This window comes from Miniopterus natalensis, chromosome 17 (genome assembly GCF_054644295.1).
Source record: "Miniopterus natalensis isolate mMinNat1 chromosome 17, mMinNat1.hap1, whole genome shotgun sequence".
NCBI classification, from domain to species: domain Eukaryota; kingdom Metazoa; phylum Chordata; class Mammalia; order Chiroptera; family Miniopteridae; genus Miniopterus; species Miniopterus natalensis.
In genome coordinates, this window is record NC_142097.1 from 35,559,873 (window position 1) to 35,582,469 (window position 22,597).

General features: G+C 36.3%; 1 protein-coding gene across 4 annotated transcripts in view; it reads right to left on the bottom strand.

Moving 5' to 3' along the window:
- The window catches only part of KANSL1 (KAT8 regulatory NSL complex subunit 1), a 137,735-nt gene that overhangs the window by 15,121 nt on the left and 100,017 nt on the right, over positions 1-22,597 (bottom strand). For all 4 annotated transcript variants that reach the window (XM_016204000.2, XM_087826273.1, XM_087826272.1 and 1 more), the window contains 3 exons: positions 16,786-16,898; positions 15,824-16,019; positions 2,851-3,022 (listed from right to left, as the gene is read on the bottom strand). In XM_016204000.2, the coding sequence (XP_016059486.1) occupies positions 2,851-3,022; positions 15,824-16,019; positions 16,786-16,898 (481 nt within the window). The remainder of the gene's footprint in view (positions 1-2,850; positions 3,023-15,823; positions 16,020-16,785; positions 16,899-22,597) is intronic.

Sequence of the window (22,597 nt, forward strand, 5' to 3'; positions counted from 1 at the left end):
TATAAATATAGGCTTCAGGCTTCTTTTTCAAATATGAGACTATACAATTCAACACGGTAAACCTGAGAGAGTAACTAATCCAAGAAATGTTCCTAAATCTTCCTGGTGGTTTCATCTGCAGCCAGAGTATGGAATTGGGTAGAAACCTGACTTCTTTTAATAACCTGGCTGGGAAGGAACACAGAATAGAGAAAAATGAAGGACAGGTATCAGATGACCTGAGCCTGAATTTTGGAGCCACCTAAACTCTAGCCAGTTAGCCTGAGATAAAGCCACAACCTCTCTAAGCCTGTTTCTTAACCTGGAAAGCTGAAGCAATACCTTACAAGATTAGTGAAAGAAGACAAGTTGTGAGAAAAATGCATTTTCAACCACAAAATGCTATACAAATAGTGGATATATGAGCTATAACACAAATGGCAAGAGAAGGTAGAAGTTAATGGCTCTGGAATTTGAAGCAGAGGAAAATGTTTTAGTGTCTTCCATTCATTAAGTTAATTTACTGCTGTACCAATCCTGACCGAAAACCCTGCCTAGCTTAGTATTCATATAGCTCCAAATATTCTAAATATTTCTATTTTGCTAAGTCAATTACAGCAAGACTATTATACCATGTCCTTTCTTTAGTCAAAGAGAATTTTGATAATAAGTCATGGACTAGTTGCAGGATTTAGGTGGCTAAGAAAGACTTCAATCATTTAAAGAACAGATAAGGAGGGGATTGTCTAGGACAGATATCAGTAATGACTGTGGGTTTTTTTTTAAATGTTTTTCTTGATTTTAGAGAGGAAGGGAGGGAGGGAGAGAGAAACATTCATGTAAGAGAGAAATACTGATCAGTTGCCTCCCGTATGCACCCTGACCAGAGGTCGAACTTGAGATCTTTTGGTGCATGGGACGACACTCAACCAACTGAACCACACTGGCCAGGATCTATTAATGATTGTTTTTATAAATAAAGCTTTATTGGAACACAGCCACACCATTAGTTTACATATTGTCTATGGCTGCTTTTGTGCTATGGCAGAGTTGTATAGTTGAAAAGACTAAACATAGTACAGCTAGCAAAATCCAAATTACTGAGCATCTGTCCCTTTAAAAAGTTTATATACTACCTATGCTAAAACATTTTTTTTTTCTCCTCCAACCAAGTAAATCTTATATCCCACATAATTCTCACTCCTGAGACTCCTTTTTCAGTTAGCCTTTTAAGTCCTCCTATCTCAATTATTCTCCTTGCAAAAACTTATACAGACTATGTGTAAGGTATTATAAAGGACAGAACAGGAAGAAAAACATGGTCCTTTACCTTCAGGAAGCTTACAATTTAAGTAATGGAGAGTAAATCCAAAAACAGCCATAACAGCCTAGCCGGGTGTGGCTCAGCAGTTGAGCATTGACCTAGGATCCAGAAGATGGTGGTTCGGTTCCCAGTCAGGGCACATGCCTGGGCTGCGGGCTCGATCCCCAGTGGGGGTGTGCAGGAGGCAGCCAATCAACGACTCTCTCTCTCCCCCTCCCCTTCTCCCTTCCTCTCTCTGAAATCAATAAAGATAAAAACAAACCAAAACAAAAAAAAACCCATTCATAACATAATTGATAAAATACCACAGTGATTCAAGAGGAAATGCTTATTACATTCCATAGGCTGGAACCAGATCCTGAGATTTGAAAATGAATGAAATCAATCCAGATTATGAAAGCTTCCTGTAAACTGTATCTAAAGCAGTGGTTTCAACATTTTTGCTCATGTACTCCCATCACATGAAATGCAATTTAAAAAAAATCATAAACTCAAATATTTTTATCAACACCTTGACATATAAATGTATTTAGCTTAATTAGCGAAGGAAAAATCTTTCTTTTAGACCTTAATCAATCAGACTTTTAGTCAGAATAAAGTCTAACTGCAGTTATTCTCTTAATATTTACTCTAAGATGACAGACAGGTAAGGCACAGAATTTAAACAAAATAAGGTACTTCCATCTTCTTCATCCATTTTTTTAATCCTCACCCAAGGATATCTTTCCATTGCTTTTCAGAGACAGTGGAGGGGGGGGAGAGAGGGAGAGAGACATCAATGTGAGAGAGACACATCTATTGGTTGCCTCATGCTTGCGCACCAACCAGGGCTGGGATTGAGCTTACAATTGAGGTACGTGCCGTGCCCTTGGCTGGATTTGAACCTGTGACCCTTCAGAACGAGAGCCGACGCTCTAACCACTGAGCAAACCAAGTAGGGCTTAATTTTTTTATTCAAATTCTTTTTTACTCAAATCCCACAGGCTTCTCCTTCAGGAGTCATGAATTCTTGGAAATGGTCCCTTTGGTGTCCCTACTGCCTAAAGTTTTTATACTCTGGAAGAAGACCCACATCGAGACTTAATACAGAAAAACAAAATAAAACAAAGTCAATATGGGTAAGAAGAATGACTTTCTTCTTTTGTGAAATGGGAGAAGAGCAACTATGAAAGAGGTAGAAAAGGAAAACCTGCAGACATAGAGGCTCATCAGGTAGATCAGTGTTAGAAAAAGTACAAGCTAACAGAGAAGGTCTATGCTTACGGAGACCTTGGAGAGCCGTCATGTAACCACTCCCAGTAATACATACAACACCCTCAATATGAAGACCTTCTCTCAGAACAGTGCTGCCCACCCTATTTTACATCATGGGCACACAGACAATATATTTTTAAAGATATACTGGGGTATAAAAGACCACTTTGCTTGTGGCTGGAGGCAACTGCCCGTAGGCCCCACCCAGCCACTTCAGGGCTGTGAGAAATGACTTCCTTTCACTTTCAACCCTTTGTTTCATTTATTAGACTATATTCTGTGGCCTTTCTTACCATCTGGAAATGCCAGAACTGGGTGAACACAAGAGTCCAACTGGGAAAGGCGTTCCAACAGAGGGGCTTCGTAGTGGATTTCTGGAGGCATGGTGTTGGCACTGCCTGAGCCACACAGTGCACAGAAGGGATTCACATCACAGCCAGAGCGCATCGGGCTGTTGCGGTGAACCTGCAAAAAGCCAGACAAAAGTGACAATTCAGTCTTTGATAAAAACCCAACTCCCCATTCATTAACTCCAAAATTCGAAAGGCTCTTTCTAGATACCTATATGACACTGTTAACAGAAGTTTGATTAGTTTGTTAACACTTCCATTTCTCCAACACATGAACCTTCAAAGTAATTAAGTAAACTAGCTTCTTATTTAGTGATGAAATCAAGTTACTTGAAACCCTAAGTGCTTACTTAGGTATAAAACTTGTGATACTTTAAAGCTACTGAAACTGGCTTTCTAAGAATGCTTTACAAAACCTACGTTTCAACCAACCTTCACGGTTTTCAACCATCCGCTAAGGTGAATAGTTGGCTCCCAATTCCTTGGTGGGACATGATTTGCTCTCTTTAGCAACTTCATCCACCTAAGAACCTTAATAACTGACAACGGACATCTCCTTCTAAAAAGACTTTCAGGTGGTTTTAAATAAGGTGGCAAGTTTTCCTGGACTACACAGAAGTCATCAGCTACTCTTTAGAACAAGTCTAGCATTTACCAAATCATGACCCACCCAAAATTAATGGGGCAGCATGCAGTCCTAGAAGAAAAAACTTGCCTGTGGAACAACACTATGAGAAGGGATGCTAGGAACAAGGGTAGTATAATAAAGACAGAAGAGTCGGATAAAAACTCTGCTAGCAAAAACTCAAGAGCTACATTTAGTTTTAGCAGACATCTCTTTAAAGCTGTTTGCTTTTATGGTGATGTATAGGAGAAAGATACATATGAAAACAATGTGGTCTTTATCAACATTCCTCAACTGCCTACTTCTTACAATCACATAGATGGATGGCATGCAAAGATGGTCCTGTGAAGGTTAGTTGTGTGACCTTTGGTAAGTCATATGAACTCCTCAGATTTACTCATCTGTTAATAAAGGTCCAGCAATGTCAATTTCATGGGTTGTGGGAAAGGTAATATGATTTCATAAACTGTTAAAAAGCCACAAAAATGCTAGCTGAACTAGTATATGGCAAGGTTTCTCAAAACCAGCACCTACTGACATTTTGGGCTGAATAATTCTTTGTTGTGAGGCTGTCCCTGTGCACTGCAGATAAGTAGCAGCATCCCTGGCCTCTGCCCATGGTGCAAGTAGCACCCGCCTTCCTCCCCCTTTGTGACAGTCAAAAATGACTACAGACATTGCCAAATGTTTCCTGGGAGAGCAAAATCATTGAGATCCATAGGGTTCAAATTATGATCAGGCCGCCTAGAAAAATTCAAAGCATAGGCTCCCGTTAAATATTAATAATGAGAAATAAGAAAGCTCTCAAGATTACTGCAGCCACAGCAAAAGGACACAAGAGCCAGCCTGACCGAAGAGGCTTTTACTAATCAATGATGACAATCTGAACATCAAAACAATTTCAATGGCTGGAATAACCCAAATATGTTTAAATCAATGACTTCATAATCTATACACACTCCCCCCTCCACCAAAGACGTCACTGATTGCCCTTTGAAGAGAGAAGGAAACCAGCTTATTATTTTGAAAACTATTAGAAAAAAGGAAATAAACACTGATCATGCTAAAAATGATTAAAGAACCAATCCACAAACTTAAACTGAAAAACCCAAGCAGAGCAAAAATGCAAAGAAAATCACATCTAAGCATATCATAAAACTGTTTAAATTGCAAGGGTTAAAAAGAGAAAGAGAAAACCTATAAAATTAGATTTAAAAGATTCACTGGAATGTATGGACCTTATCTGAATCTTGACCCAAACTTTAAAAATCATTTTTAGAGAATCCTGGTAATCTGAACAGAATAGTCTCTGATAGCAGTAAGAAATCACTGTTAAAAGTGTTACTGCTGGCAATAATCACTCACAATACTGAAGGTGGTACTACTCAATCTTAATACAGCCTAATCTTGCAATATACAGAGCTAATAACAATAGATTCTTTTGCTTTGGTAAATATTTCTTAGAAACTAGATCCCCAAGGAACTAGCTGATGATGCAACCAAAGGAACTAAGATGATAATGGAAGAGGGAAAGATTTTGAAATTTGTGCCAAAATGCTCATGGCTCATCTGGTATATAACAGTGAAAAATAAACCGTGGAATGGTTAAACAAACTGTGACATCACTTCATATGCAGCATCTAAAATGCCAAGTACTACTGATATTAAGAAATATGTATATGCACTCAAAAATCTAAAGTACATACACACAGCAATTAAAACAAATGTAAGTACATTAAATATTAATAAGAAATATGCAATCATTTGATCTTACTAGTTTTTCTATAAACTTAAACTATATTTGAAAATAAAATGGGATCAATAACTAAGTCAATGTTGCAAGTAAAGTTCCTGTCTTTTACATTTACTTTAGGATATTTTAAAACATCTGCATCTAGATATAATTTAAGAATAAGGTTTTAAGAAGGGAAAAATGTTGGTAGGTAAAGGTTTTATTTTTAAACTTTTTATTTCAGTATTGCTTGCTAAGTGTACAAACATCAGCTATAAAGAGATTACAGAGCAGAAAGCAGATGTCCTGAAATGTTTCTCTTGGAATCTTAGTAATTCACAGCACGATTAGTCAGTATTACCTTACAAAGGTTCCCGTATCAAATAAGTTAGAAAAACAAATTAGAGTTTCTTCTTTTTAACAAGAGACTTTTAAGTCTTTAACATCTTTTATGAATCCTTGAGCAGAGAATATGGCATGAAGTGGTCTCCAAATTGATTCACCTATCACATTACAGTAGTGGCAGACATCCTGAAGTATCATTATGCTTGTCACCACAGTTTACACCCTTGAATACCACAAGTATGAACTGTGTGGGCCCACTTATACGCATTTTTTTCAATAAACATAGTAAATGTATTTTCCTTATCATTTTCCTTTTCTCTAGCTTAGTTTATTGTAAGAATATATAATACATGTAACATACAAAATATGTGTTAATCAACTGTTTATGTTATTAGTAAGGCTTCCAGTCAACAGTGCGCCATACAGTGATTAAGCTGGGGGGGGGGGGGGGGGAAGGCCTAGCAAAGCTATCTGTGGATCTCAACTGTGTAGGGGGTTGGTGTCCCTAATCCCCACATTGTTCAAGGGTGATTGTACTTTGAAATCATGATAGTTATTATACCTCTTGCTAAATAACTGCTATTTAAGGTATTACTAAAGAAATACAAGTCACTATACCACAAATTTATATTCTAATGACCATTTCAACAGTTTCCCCAAGAATCCATATTTCACTTTACGCTTTAAAAATTTATTCTGGGAAGTCCAGACTTTATCACAATACCAAAATGTCTATAGTTTAAATCAGAGTAGAAAATTCCAAGGTGTAAGAAACAGCAGAACTCACAAAGTGGAGGCAATGATGAGAAAGTCTTACTCAATTAGGCAGGGAAGTGGCAAGAAAGTTTAACACCTACCCCAGAACCTTACTGAAAAGTCATCAGAGAGAAAGAGAAAGCCCAGTCCCAACCCAAGTTCAGGTAGGAGGTCCAAACTCATACTACCTGTGTATGTGCAGGGACCTGAAGCTAAAAATTTGACATTCAAAATTCAACCACATTCCTGAGGCTTTTTCAGAAGAGCTAATGGGAACTGTGCCTTAAGGACATTTCAACAGCCCAGGGATCATAAGAATCCTATAGAAAACATGCCTCCCTCACCCCTGCCCCAGATGAGATCACTGTGAAAGATTACACAAAAACACAGACTGATATAAGGCAGTCAGAAGTTGCAAAAATGGGAAGACTTTGTCCTCAACAAACTAGAAATAGAGGAATTTGAAAACAATTTAAAAATAATTATATTAAATTGTTCAAAGAGGTAAAGAATGGAAGTAGTAAAACAAGAACAGGAAAGAATGAAAAAAGGATTTTTGTAAAAGTAACCACAAACAAATTCTGAATTAAAAGCACACATTAAAGCACAAAACCCAACCGACAGGTTTAACAATAAAGTTGGAGAGAAATGTGATGAATACGGGGAACAGAACAGTCAGAAGATTACAGAGTAAAGCACAAGACACAGATAAAATTGGAAAATATTTTAAAAATTAAGAGATATGGGAGAGTGAGAAGATCTGTAACAATCTAATAGTCTATATTTAAAAAGAGAGAATGAAAGAAAAATTTCAAAACTCAAAAGACGGACAAAAACTCTCAGAATCAAGGTGCACATCAAGATTCTAAGGAGCTAAAAATTAATTCATTCTTTAATTATATCCCTTGATATTGCAAAGCAAAAACAAAAAAACCCAACAGAAGTGGTGGAGGGGGAGCACTTAAGTTATCAGAGAGAAGACACAGAGCACCTACAAAGAAATATTTCATAGAACATCAGAATTTCCATTAATAATACCAGAAGGCACTGAAATATTGTCATAGTGCTGAATATAAAAATTTACACGCAGTTAAGCCATCATTCAAGAACAAAATCAATCTTGTCCAGCCAGCATGGCTCAGTTAGTTGAGCGTCAACCTATGATCCAGGGGATCGAGGTTCGATTCCTGGTTGGGGCACACATCCGGGTTGTGGGCTCAATCCCCAGCAGGGGGAGTGCGGGAGGCAGCCAACCAATGACTCTCATTGATGTTTCTCTCTCTGAAATCAATATATTAAAAAATAAATAAAGTCAATCTATAACTGTGGGTATATTCACAAATATACATATGTATACATTCACACACAAAACATAACTCTACATTTTTAATATATATAGGCTGATATTACAACTCACAGCCTGTTGTTGGAGGGCTCCTAAGGAATGTACTGGGTAAGAAGGATGGAGTAGAATACAAAAAGCAACCGTGACCAAGAATGGAAAGAGTGTCGGTAAATATTAAGTACGAATTTTAAAATGACTAATCTGGGAGGAATTTAAAAACAAGGTAACTAAATAATAAAGATAAATTATACATAATAGAAGGAAAGATCGGAGTTTTAAAAAGAGGTATTCCAAAGTCCTATTGTTCCCAAAGCAGCTAGAGATGAAGAGTACATTCAACTAAACCAATAGGAGAAAAGACATAAAAACAAAAAAAAGGGCAAGGCTTAAAAAATTATGGGAGAAATGATTCCAAATATATAGTAATCAGAGTAAATAGATTTAACTCACCCCTTAAAAACACACTGAAAACAAACTGACGCAGAAAAACTAAGAGAGATGAAGATGTATCTAGCAAGTTACTTACTAAAGAAACCTATTTAAAGTAAAAGCATTAATGGAGATTGAAAGGGAAACAGCCTAATGTTGTTTTGAACAATAAAGAGGAAGAAATAACAATCATGGACTTGTATGTAATTAACCAGTAATTTGGAATTATATGAATAAATATGAATTTTTAAAAAACAGAAATGGGGGAGAGGTGTTGAGGAAATAAGAGAAATGCTGTGTAAGGGCACAAACTTGCAACTACTGAATATTAAAGTCCTGGAGATCTAATACATAGTATAGTGACTGTAGACAATACAATTGTATTATAAACATCAAATGTGATAAGAGACTAGATCTTAAGTATTCTTTTTTCATTGTTTCATCATAAAAAGGAAATTATAATTATGTGAGATGACAGGTGTTAGCTAAGACTACAACGGCAATCATATTGCAATATAAATATAAAATCAACATGTTGTATACTTTAAACTTACAGAATGCTAGATATCAAATATATTTCAAAACCAAACAGAAAGCAGACAAAAGGATGCAGAAGATATGAATACAATAAATAAGCCGAAGATAGGAGTTAAATTTAGAACCTTGAAGTCAACAGGATATGGATATATTCACACCCACACAGTGTCTTTTTTAAGGAAATGTGGACTACTTACAAAAGCTGAACTAGCCTGGGATGGGTGGTTCAGCTGGCTGGAGCATCATCCCTTATACCAAAGGGTTTCAGGTTCAATTCCCCATCAGGGCACATATCTAGGTTGCAGGTTTGATCCCCAGTTGGGGCACATACGAGAGGCAATGGATCTCTCTCTCTCTCAAATCAATGCAAATGAATCCTTGGGTAGGATTTTTTTTAAAAAGGCTGAACTAATAAAACTATGTATATCAATGCGGAGATCTTGAGAACACAAGAGTGACTTAAAAAACAAACAAACAGCCCTAGCCGGTTTGGCTTTTTGGTTAGTGTTGGCAGGAGGACTTAAGGGTCCCACGGGTTCGACTTTGGTCAAGGGCACATACCTTGGCTGCAGGCTCGAACCCCAGCCCTAGCCTTGTGTGGGAGGCAACCAATCGATGTGTCTCTCTCACATCAATGCCCCCTCCCCCGAAAAAAAAAAATATCCTCCAGTAAGGATTAAAAAAACAAACAAAAATACAAACTCCCCCTTCCCTCCAACAACCAAGTAGCAGAGTATGTACACCATGACAACATACACATACATTTTTATATAAACTTTAAATGAAACAGTACTGTACTCTGCTCATGGATACATGTATGTAGTACAAGGAAGAACTGAACCGGGAGTATACACATCAAATTCATGATAGTGGTTGCCTATGGGAAAGAAAGCAGGTGAAGGAGATAATAGTTAGTAGAATAGTGTCCCCTCTCCAGACCCTGCCCCAAAATTCATGCCCACCCAGAACCACTGAATGTGGCCTTACTTGTAAAGAGGGTCTTTGCAGATATAGTCAGTTTAAAAGAAAGTAACACTGAATTAGGGTGGGCCTTAAATCTGAGGACTGGTGTCCTTATAAGACCATGTGAAAATGCAGAGAAGCAGAAACAGATACACAGGAAGATGATCGTGTGAATACAGAGGCAGAGATAGGAGTTATGCCGCCACAAGCCAAGGAATGCTAAGAATTGCTGGCAGCCAACAGAAGCAGGAAGTGGGAAGAAAGAATTCTTTCCTAGAGCCTTCAGAGGCAGCAAGGATTGACACCTTAATTTCAGACTCCTAGCCTCCCTTGATTGTGATAGGAAACTAATACAGTCAGCTACTAAATTTTTCTAGTGATAAACACAAAGTCTAGATAGATCAAATTATTTTTACAGAATGAAGAAAGAAAAAAACCCTCATGAATAGAACATTGCAGAACAAAGGAAAAGAAAGCAAATCTGAGAAATTCAGAAAGAATATACCTCTGTAAAACTATTAAATGATTTGGGTCAAACAATGAAACTTTTGGCATTTCCAAAAGAGTAAGGTAAAAGATAACATAACCTCTATTATAAAGTAACAGGGCAAGATGAAAGGCCAGTAAGTGATATAAAAAAGGAAATATAAAAAAGGAAATACAAAATCTGAAAAGAAAAAAGAAAAGAAAATCTTAACCCATGGTAGCAGAATTAAAACTTACCTAAGTGCAACTATAGATCAGAACTGATGATACAGAAAATTAAAATAGGACTCAGACAACAAAGTTGTCTTTTCCCTTTACATTATTTGAGAACCAAAGAAATGAAAAAAATGAGAAAAGTTAACAGCTAACATCTGATTACTTATTATGTGCAGCCCAACTGTGCCAAACGCTTACTGTATCTAATTTAATTATCACAATAATGTAGAGCAGGTAGTAAGAGCTAGATAAATAACACAGATAATGGGGATACTTACAGAGGCAACTACAAACTTAGGGGAATCAAAAACCAAAGCTATTATAGAAGAAAACTCAACAGAGCTATATTTCACAATAATGGAAATAGTCTATATTTGTGCAACTAAATATGGTAGCTTCTAGTCACATGTGACTACTGAACCCTGGAAATATGTCTGAGTGCAATAAGGTACTGAAATTTTTATCTTAATTTTAAATAGCTACACGTGGATAGTGGCTATCATATTGGACAGCACAGAGGAGAATCAATTACCAATATAAAGGAATGAAAGTAAAATTGACATCAGTCTAATTCTATGCCGAAACAGAATAAACAATTGCCCTCTTCCCCCACCAAAAGGCAGTGGAACAGGGTTTTCACAAACAAAGGTTATGGTCTGAGAACTTGAAACATGAAAAATTAAAAATCCAAATTAGCAACTCAATAAATGGGCACATGAAGGCAGAAAAAGGACTGTCAGTAACTAATAAAATACTGCAGTCAAAATAAGCCTTTAAATTTAGTTTCAAAACTGAGTATGTTCAAAAAACACAGAAAACCTGAAAAGTAAATGAATGAGAAAAATGTATATACTATATAAGACTAATATCAAAAAAAGTTGAATGAATGTAAAGACAAAAACAACTACTGGAAAAAGAAGCTATAGGTCACTATGAGTATATAATTATATAGAACGCTATACTAGAAAATGAAAACTAAAAAAACATAATGGACGACAAATATTAGCAGAAACTATTAAAACATCATTTTGACCAAAATACTATTCGCTTTTATCTTAGCCAAAAGGCTGAGAAGTAACTGACCAAAATGCTACGAAAATTAGTAATTAATAACAAAAAGTTTAAAAAGAAAAACCATTTAGAATTTGGAAACTCAATTCCTAACTTTTGAGAAAAGAATTCAAAAACTCAAAAGGCAATCTACAAATAGCAAAAGGAACACACACATCAAAGGGCTGTGGACTACCATCCAAAACTACCCTCAGAAGAAAATTTAAAAAGTTAAATGTTTTTATTATTATAAAACAAAGAACAGAAAAAGCCATCTGAATAAAGGGGGGGGGGGAGGCACAGGAAGAAGGAATTAACAGCAAAAGACTAATCTTTGAAATTACTAATAGAAAAACTGCTGACAAGATTAATCAAGAAAGAGAACACAGATATAATCAATACTAAAAAAAATGGATATAACCACTGATACAGGTATTTAACAATTAAGAATGCTTTCTATAAAATTCTGTATGAGTAAATCTGAAAAGATACGAGCAATGGTTTCTGTAAAATAATGCCAGTCTCAAATGGTTTTAACTACTTTTAAAGTTCCAACAAATTTTAAAGAAATTGATACTTCCTCAAAAATCTTGAAACTTTTCCGGATAGTGTTCCAATTCATTTTTGTAAGTTATCCTACATCAAAATTAATAGTGAACATCTAAAAGTATTGTCATTAAAACCAGGAATTTCTCACTATAACCAATTATTTCTTAACACTTCTGAAAAGTGCATCTAGATGAGGAAAAGAAACAATGTGTCAAGTTGTTTGCTGATAAAAGATGGCATACCTAGAAAATTAAAAATAACCACTTTTAAGAGTTCAGAAAAGTGTTCAAAATTACAAAATATCTAAAAATCAGTACTTATAACACTAACAGAAAAGGTCTCATTCACATCACAAAAATATCAAGAATATAGAGAATATGTAAGAATAAAGAGACAAAATACCTGGATACATGGAGAAATTTTATGTTCCCTTAATATTGTAATGACATTAATTCTCTCTGAAGGAATTCCCATTAAAAATCCAATGCAATGCTTTATAAAAGAATTCTATCAAAGTAAGGCTCTATTCATCATTCTCTGTTAATCACAAAATACTAGTTCAAAGCATTAAAAATTCTTTTGGCTTGAGGACAGTTCATTAGAGTTTCTATTTATTTAATCTCAGCCTTTCAAATTTTGTGTTTTATAACACATATATAAAACACATAAAAGTTTAGAGATTAGTGTTCTAAACACCGAGTGATTTCTGAGTATTCTCAGTAGCTTTAATTCCTAAGGAACTACGATTTTCCACATGGTACTCTTGGCTCCTTCCCAAAAGCCTAGTACTAAAAAGTTGGGCCTCCAAAGTCTATCACTAGAATCCCCTATCAATAAGGTACACATCCCACTTGATATCAAATTATTCCCTTTTAATACTAACTCATAATCATTTTGGTTCTTTAGTTCTCAACCACAAATATCATAGCACTAGGCCTTAAGAAAATGTCCTATATGTCCTCAATTGTGATACAAGAAGAAAAAGTGGAGGACCACTGGGGATTCTATAGAAGCTAACTGGAAAATGTATCCCAAAGCAATCCTCCTATATAATTATACTCCTCCAACAGACTATAAAATAGGAAAGCCATGCCAGAACTTTGCCAAACCATTTGATAAGAAATGCTATTTTTAAAAAATTAAAAAGTGCTTGTAAGTCCAACCTCAAAATTTCAAGGCATACTATTTTTTCTTTTTTAAAATACCACCTGGCCCTGCCAGGCATGGCTCAGTGGTTGACCATCGACCTAGGATCGAGGAGATCGTGGTTCGATTTCCGGTCAGGGCACATGCCCAGGTTGCGGGCTCGATCCTGCTGAGGGCGTGCAGGAGGCAGCTGATCAATGACTCTCTCATCATTGATGTTTCTATCTCTCTCTCTCCCACCCTCCCTTCCTCTCTCTGAAATCAATAAAGATATATTTAAAAAATAATAAAAAAATATCATCTGTACCATGATTTACCTAATTTAGAACTTCACAAAATAATAGAACTTCACAAAATAAAAAGCAACCCAACACTGGTCCCAAATTTCTTTTTAAAATTTTAATGATCTAAAATCTCACTATCTAGAAACTAATGTTTTCAATTAAGTCATAAACATCTACCTTACAGAAGCAGCAGGGCATGAAATAAACATGACATGTATTATAAAAACTTCCCACTTGAGTGTTTCTCTTTACTAGCTTAGCTAATTACTAACATCTAACATACTAGACCCTTAAAGTGATAAAATACATAATAAATAGCAATATGGGCAACTTGTAATGATCTGTGCTAATATTACAATGAAATCATGATGCAGGAAAGCAACCCAAATCTAACAAATAAAGATGACAGAAGGCAAGATGCTTGCTCAATAGCTAATATCACTGAAATTCATAAACAACCAAGATAGAGAGAATGGCCTTTGTCTCCAACTTTGGCAGAACTCCAGTATTTTTGCTATAACCAGCAAATGATTTCTTTCCCAAAATCAATTTATTGCTGTCTTATTTTCCATGCAGCTTACTTTTGCATATGCCAGGATGATTGTTTTATATTTATTTTAATCCTTACCCAATGATATGTTTATTGATTCTAGAGAGGGAGCAAGGGAGAGAGAGAGAAACATCAATGTGAGAGAACTATTCATCTGTTGGCTCCCGTACAAATCTGCAACCTACACATGTGCCCTGACCAGGAATGGAATCCACAAGCTTTTGGTGTACAGGATGTCCCTCCAATCAAATGAGCTATGCAGCCAGGGCAGGATGTTTGTTTTAGAAACTAGTATTAGAATCAAACGATCTTTAGTTTGCTCTGTATGTCTCCTCCTTGCCTCAATTGTCTTTTAATGGCAACATTATATAGTCTAAGTACATACTCTAACAAAATAAGCCAAGTACTGAAAATCCACTGTCCAAATAATGGTTCCAACAATTCTCTCCTCTCCCTTCCTCTCCTCTGTCATTAGTTTTTCCCATCAGCAGATATATTGGTAACACCTCTATTTTAAGCAAGATTTCCCCTTCAAACAGGCTACTTCTCTGCTCACCTTTACGGAAACATTCTTTGATAGTGTTATCTATAATGGTTTCCTCAATTCCTTCCCTCCCATTCTCTCCAGAACCTACTCCGATCAGAGTTTTACTCTTCTCCTTCTAACAAAACTGCTCATAAAGGTCTCCAACAACCTTGGCCCCCACAAAATCCAATGGTCAATTCTCAAACTTTTTCTAACTTGGCTGTCTGCAACATCTAACAGATGATCATTCCTTCCTCTCTGAAACACTTTCTTCACTCACCTTCCACACACCACAGTTCTCCTTCTATTTTGCTAGTTACTCCACTCCTTCCTCCTAGTCTCTTTCTTATCTTTCTTATCTACAAACCTTGGAATGCTCAAGGCTTAATTCCATCTGAGCAACCAGATGCTCCTCATTCCTTTCCTCTGCTGCATTTTTTCCCTCCCCAGCACTTAACATTATAGAACATACCATAAAGTTCATTTATTATTTTTTTTCATGAAATTAAGGATTTACATCTAGCTTACTGTAGGAGCTCAATAAATATTTTTGGATGAGTGAATGAACAAACAAAAACAACAGCCACGTTATACTAGTCACTTATGAGCCAGAACCCCAATAAGGGAAGTTACATACATTTCACTGAATCCTCAAAACCACCCTATGAGATCTCAGAAGCTGGGAGTAGGGGTGGGGTGTTGGGTTGTTAGCTTGCTCCAAATCACAAAACTACTGAGCAGCAGTGCCATGATCCAAACCCAAGTTTATCCTTTCAAAGTTAATGCTCTGAACCATTACAAGACATTCATTTTACCGGGGTATTATTTCACTAGTTTTGGAATAAATCCAACTCTGCCATTTGAAGAGTCAGCAATCAAGTTTCCCGTAGTTGTGAATTAATCTCCATTTTCTCTGCGAAGACATTTATTCATTTAGCAACATCAATTTAGAAATTTTAATGGAAATTCTTATTTAAAAGAAAAGCATTCCACGTTGCCATTTTTAGTGATAACAGTGCAAGTGAGAAGGCACACCACTGTTCTTCAAAATGTTGATGGCAGCATTTCAACTTCCTCTCTCTCATTTCAATTAAAAAGCTCAAGCCAATGGTTTCTAAACCTGGCTGAAGAGTCACCTAGGAGTTTTTTGTTTTTTAAAAACAAGATTTCTAGGCCCAACCCCACAGCAAGTGAATCAGAATCTCTGGGAAATAGAGTTAAGGAGCCTAGTATTTTTTAAAGCTCCCCAGGAAACCTTGGTGGTTTGCCAAGTTTGGAAAACACTAGTTAAATGAACCAAAGTTGGCAAAAGACTAATACCTCTATCTGAGCATCTGGCTCAAGGTTTAACAATGACCAAGTCTCACTGGTACTGACCTTCTTGGAAAGAGGAACGATGCTGTTGGGTCGAACAAGCCTCCGTTTCTTACAGCTCAGCACGGGACGTGTTCGGGCAGCCACACAGGTGCCATCAGTTGATGAAGAAACTAGATTCAGTCGTTGTTTTTTATGTAATTGTTCCTCAGCATCAGAGCTGTCCCCTGGAATGTGGTCTGCCAAGACAGGCTGAAGACTGCACGAGAGGAAGGAGTAATATTTACTTTTCAGAAGACTCAAGGAAACAAAGCCTCTAATACTGGTTCAACCTCTTCTGCTTGCAAATGTCTACAGGCACACGTAAGTACTGTGGAGCAGGAGTTGATCTCTTGATGCTAATCTAATTGTGTGTGCAGTGCCTGCACTTATTTGTAAGGCTCTTGGTGGACATTACCTCTATTGTGTCTGAAAAGCACAAAAGTCAGTACATGAACTCAGGCTCTAGTGATCAAGTTTTCTTCTACAAAAGAAACGTGAATAAAGAAAGTCTAGAAAATTGCAACTGGTAAAAAAAAAATACTTTTGCAAATATTAATGACAGCCTAACTAAGAATCAGCTCTCCTGCGAAACTTGACTTTTAGGGGTGTTACACATTTTTCACTGGTAGATGGATTCCTTGCACTTTCAAACATACAGATTTACAAATACAGCCTTTAGGGATTTAATCTGTTCTAGAGGATTTTATGCAAACACTTCTGAGGAATTCTACCAACACTACCAATTGCAATGATTCACAGTAATTGTAGGACCTTTCATTCTCCCCACAATGAGTCAATTTTAGGCCTCAGTACGTAAATGAGAAATATATTAGCTTGCTAATTATACTTGCTACAGTAGAAGACATGCACAATATTATTAAATGAGGTTTCTGCTTCTTTAAAACAGGGTCAGTGCTGGCTAGGAATAATGAAGAGCTCTTTTACAAGCATACTGAGTAGAAGAAGTGGAAGAGATAACCTACGTGTTAATAACTCCATTGACAGGTCTCAATGCTCCATATGATTTGGTAGATAATGACTCTGCAGGATGACCAGAGGCACCATGGTTTTCCAGTGGCTGAGAAACAGACTCGGTCTGAATAAGGAGAAGAAAAGGAAAAATATACTATCAACAACATCTAACCAAAGCACCCAGTATGAAAAATACCACCATTTCATTTAAATAAAATACCTAAAATTTCTGATGACCAACTTGAAAAACAAAACTTGTATGACTGAAGAAAAAAAGAAAACAATTAGCTTTTGCATTGGGGAGAAGGGGGTGTGTGGAACCAAAATATTTAGCAGACTAAAAGCAGTAAGTGCCTACTAAGAGGGAAATGACCTAAATGATTCAACGGAATAGAAACTTAGCAAAAACAATTACATAGTAAGTAACAAGAATCTTCAACTAAGGATTGTATATGTTTAGTATCAAAACAAATAAGAGGAAATTTAAATGTACTTAATTCTGCTTCACTTCACAGTGTTTGCTGAAAGCCTGTTTCCAGAAAACCATAATTTGTTTAAAAACACATACATATTTCTGTGTTAAAAGGGATAAAGGTCAACCATGAGATGTCAATCATATGGGTCTTTGAAGTACAGGCAATAAAGCCATAGATGCAGTAATCCCTCGGCTCTGGGAGTTGCTGAAATACCACAGAATGGCTGTGCTCCTTCTCACCTTACACTCAAAATGACTGGGGTTTGGGGGGTTGTTGTTGTCCTGCTACCAGTGCATATCAAAGCCAATATTTTGAGGCTGAAATTCTATTAGATACTGCCCAATTTCTTTTTGATCTTTTCACCCAAAGGAGAAAAAAAAACCCCCAAATGATCTGCAGTCCTGAGAGCAGTCATAGACAAGTATCAAGAAAGGACATGAGATTGGGAAGCTAATTTAAAAGTTTTAATACAAATTACCCAAAAAGTTAGATAAAGGCAGCATCTAAACAGGAAAGACATACCAGTATACTACAATGAGCGAACACTGGGAAATTGTCTTGTCTTCCTTCTCAGATACCCTGTACATCTACTAAGGTATCACAAACATTTTGAACAACTACATTAGTTAATGATGCCAAAATTATGGTAAACTGGCACACATACTCATTGCCTTAAATGCTATACTGATTTCCTCTTGGAAAGTAATGTGACATTAAGTAGCAAGAATTATAAAGATGTTCATCTCCTCTGATAAAGTATTTTACTCAATACTAAAAATCTATCTTAAAAGAAATAACCAACACGTCCCGTAAAATCTTATACACAAAGGTGGTCACTGTAATTGATATTAATAATAAAAATGTTCAACATCTGAGGCATAGTTATAAACTGTGACCAAACCAAGTCAGAATATTAAAAATAATCCTAAAGGTCATTTCTTTCTTTATGCCAGAAGAATATTTAAAGATGACAAGACAGAAAGTGTTATAGAGATAAAACTATTCTGAAATTTTATTAATATTTAGATAAATTTTTTTACATTAAAAAATAGATAAACCCAAATAACCTCCTGAGTAATGCTAGTGAGGATTTACTATTCAGGGGAACCCCCAAAAGCCCAAACAAATAATATGGTAGAAGACTGGAAAAATCTAAAGGAGTTAAGATTTGGGTTGGCATTAACTAGGAGATGTGTGACTCTGGGCATGTTACAGCTTTCCTGTATTTCAGAAGTTCTGGTTTAGATGAAGAATTTTCCTTTGAACATGAAAATGCTGTGACTATGAAATTTTTGCTGGTATATGGACCTTAAAAACATTTATCAATTTTACATTCACTGAAAATAACAGCTTTTAGTATTAAATCGTGGCAGATCTGATTTATATACCTACATGGGCCCCTGTTTAAGTAATAGGCTGACTCCATTTGATTAAGATTTATTTTGTAAGAATGATGGAGGAAATTAACTGCAAGGACACCTGCCAAGACAAAATGTTGCCATTCTTTTAATAAAGTCTTATTTCCAAACAAATTTGTCTTTCTTATAAAAAGTCTAAAGAAAAAAAAGCACAAATCACCAGTACTCTCACTACCTATATATAACTACTGCTAAGAGCCTATCTTGTTTTCCATGCCAACATATATATATACACATACACACACATATAAAAGTATAAATAAATATATAAATATAAATGCCATTGATCGTCAATGTGAATTCTATGAATTTTCTTAAGGAACCCAAACTTTCCTGGGGGTAATTCAGCCTCCAAATTAAAACTGAAGTCAAAAGGCAAAATATTATTTAGCACAGAAATGTTTGTCAAGGATACAGAAGCACACAGCAATCAAGAGCTTGAACGTCAGAGAAGGAATGTGTCTGGACTCCAGTTCCCACCACAAAGGGAAGCACTGAATGTTCCAAAGGGATATGCTCAGAGACCTTGGGATATCCTGTAATCACACTGAGATCCAAAAGCAAGGCATTGGGGCACCTGCATTCATCATTCATTTTCAAATGCAGAGAGCTTAAAATATTAACCCCAAACCTCCAAAAGTGTCCCATCTAGAAAAGAAAAACCAACTCACAAACATATGTAAGTTTATTTAGAGCTTCTGAAATGCATTCACACTGCCTTTAGACAAAGTGAACACTTCCAAAAGGCTACAAAGACAGAGGGTAGGGGAACATTAACAAATACTTCACAAATATTAAATTCACACACTAATTTAAGCTTAATCATTACTACTGCAGCATTTTATATCATTAGTATTTTCAGGAAACTAGAGCATGACTGAGATATTTATCATCCAAAGGGAAACTAAAAAGGTTGAAAAAATCGAAGGCTCTCCCATCAAGAAAGGAGTTATATAGAGCTTCTCTTTACTTTTACATGATATTCAGATACATGCATGAGGGTTCATGCACCCCACAGCCATAAAGAAAAGTAAAAAGCTATAGTGATAGCACAGAGTGCTTCTGTAACATTGCCCCTACCCTTTTTATCCCCATGAAGCAGAGCCCCAGGAAGTTACTAGAGTGATCTCCTCCCATTGAAAGGGGTGTTGTACGGAATAAAATTATTAACACAGCAATGAGATTCAAATTTGTTATTCGTACAGGGCAGGCATTTGATTCATTACTCCACCCTCTTGGCCAGACAAATTAAGTGTGACAAAGAGCCCTTAATAAAACACTAGATAATAAATTAAGGTTTTATGGGGTAGATTTTTCTAGGGTCTAAGAACCGATGTCCACTGGATTTATTTTACCAAAAAGTAGAGAAAGTAAAAAGGTAAAAACCCAAAGGTACATACCTTAAAAGCACACAATAAAATTAAACCCTACCTACAACACATGTGTGTATGTATCTTTACTTTGGTCAGTCAATGCTTAAAATATAATTTTCTTTCCAATTTTCATTTACTGATTTTTTTTTAGAGAGATGAAGGAACAGAGAGAGACAGAGAGAGAGAAACATCTATTTGCTGTTCTACTCATTTATGCATTAATTGGTTGATTCTTGAATGTGCCCTGATTGGGGATCAAACCCACAACCTTGGCGTATCAGGACGATGCTCTAACCAACTGAGCTACCTGGCCAGGGTTTATCTTTCTTAAATGCACCACATTTGTCTATTCAGAAAACAGTTCTGTTTCAGTTAGTTACTGCTTTTCTGACAAACATTATCAAAATGGAGAGAAAAGGCTAACTGCATGTAAAGAATTCAACTTCTATTCCTATATCAAATTCGTTTTAGACTTTATATAAATTATTTCATGTTTCAAGCTCCCCAACTCAATGATACTCAGCATAGTCTTGTTTAAAATCACCAAAATATTGCTGGCCCACAAATAGTATACCAGTCATTTCCATGAACCAGGACCATGGCCAGTAAATCGTGCTAAACTGGGAGTGGAATGCTCTGGAACTTCCACCAAGTTCCTTAGGGAGGATTATGTAAAACTGGAGTGGGGTATGGGCCTCACTTTCCTATGCCTGTTGTGCTGCGGTTAAAGGAAAGTCTATACATTTATATGGAAACGGCTTTGAATTATTCACTTAAAAAAATCTCCATCAGCACGATAAGGCTGTTCCAAGTCCAAAGGCCACTAAAACCTAGTATTTTTTTTTTTTTAACTGTATCTTTATTGATTTCAGAGAGAGGAAGGGAGAGGGCGAGAGAGAGAAACATCAATAATGAGAGAGTCAGATAGGCTGCCTCCTGCACGCCCCCGACTGGGGATTGAGCAGAGCCCGCAACCCAGGCATGACTGGGAATCGAACCGTGATCTCCTGGATCCTAGGTCGATGCTCAACCACTAAGGCACGCCCGGCCGGGCTTTATCTCTACTTTCTATCTCAAAACCCTGACCGGGCCAATGCACCGCACCATTCACTCATCTGGTTCCTGGTGGCTGCAAAACTTCAAGGAAAAAAAAGTTGCTCCTGCTTAACCAACTCAACTGTAGGAAGATTATACCTAGGATTGTTTTAAAAGAAAAATCAATAGCTTACATTTTTAGTATGCCTTTCTTCTGAGAAAGCCTTAGCCCTTCACTCGTTACCCCCAGCTCTTCCACAAAGTAAGGAAAAGGTAAAAGAGGGAGGTTATTTTACAAATAGAAACAAACACAAATAATAAAGTCATTTGTTAAAACCCACAGAAGCAACGCTTTTGCTAAAACAAAACAAAAACCTCAATCTCAAATCAGTCTTTTAAAAAATATTTACCCATAATTACCTTTCCTATAAAAAAGGGGATGTAAGAAAATATGTATTTATCTGCTAATTTGTGCAAAAGAAATACAGGAAGGATAATCCAGAAAGTAATGGAATTGACTATCTATAGGAGGTGAGGACAGGATGGAAAAGAAGGGAAAACCAGGAACAGGATAGTAGGGATGATAGTCTTTGTATAGCTCCAAGTTTTAGAACTAGAATAATGTTTCACATAAACAAAAAATAAAGAATGAAGACCAACTAGTGTGTGTGTGTGTGTGTGTGTGTGTGTGTGTGTGTGTGTGTGTGTGTGTTTGGGGGGTGGGGGGTAGATGCACAAGAAGTAGAATACTGTAGTAACAAAAGAACCCAACTGTATTACAAAACAATTACATACACTATGTATAACTTCAGAAAACAGTATTTTGACTGTATGTCATGGCTAACATACTATGTACAATATTGTACTCTGGCTAATAAATATATGTCTCACAGGGGTATGAGTTGGCTATTATGAAACTTTATGGGGTACCAGGACTGAACAGCATCAATAAGGAAAAAGGAAGGCTCTGGTGTTGGCAGCTGGTATTAGTATGAACTCATGGTTTTTAACATATATACAGATGGATAGCTGAAGAAATACAGATGTATGTATACATGTGCTAGCATACACATATATATTTCCTAGCTTTGTCTGACACCAAGTAGCAATGAGCACAACAAGTAACACAGACCTTTTTTAAAAAAAACACCCTGTTCTCCAAAAATGGAACCAGGGCTGAAGCAGATAAAATACAAAATGAACCTGAAACATCTTCTGGCACTAGAAACTAATTGTTCAAAAAAAATACAGAGAAGCATGATGAAAAGACACAGGAGCAAATCTGAAGGAGGTCCTGATGTCAAAATCTGAGGGCAACTAGAACTGAATGAATAATAGTAATAGATTATAACTCATAAAATAAAAACCCATGAATCCATTCTGATGTAAACTGAATGACTACATAAACAAGGGAGAAAAGACAGCTCTTCCTAACAGAATTACAATTAACAAATGTAGAAAATAGAAAATCACCATTTAGTAAACAGGACAGTTAACAATGGTTGCAGGCAAAAGCCTCCA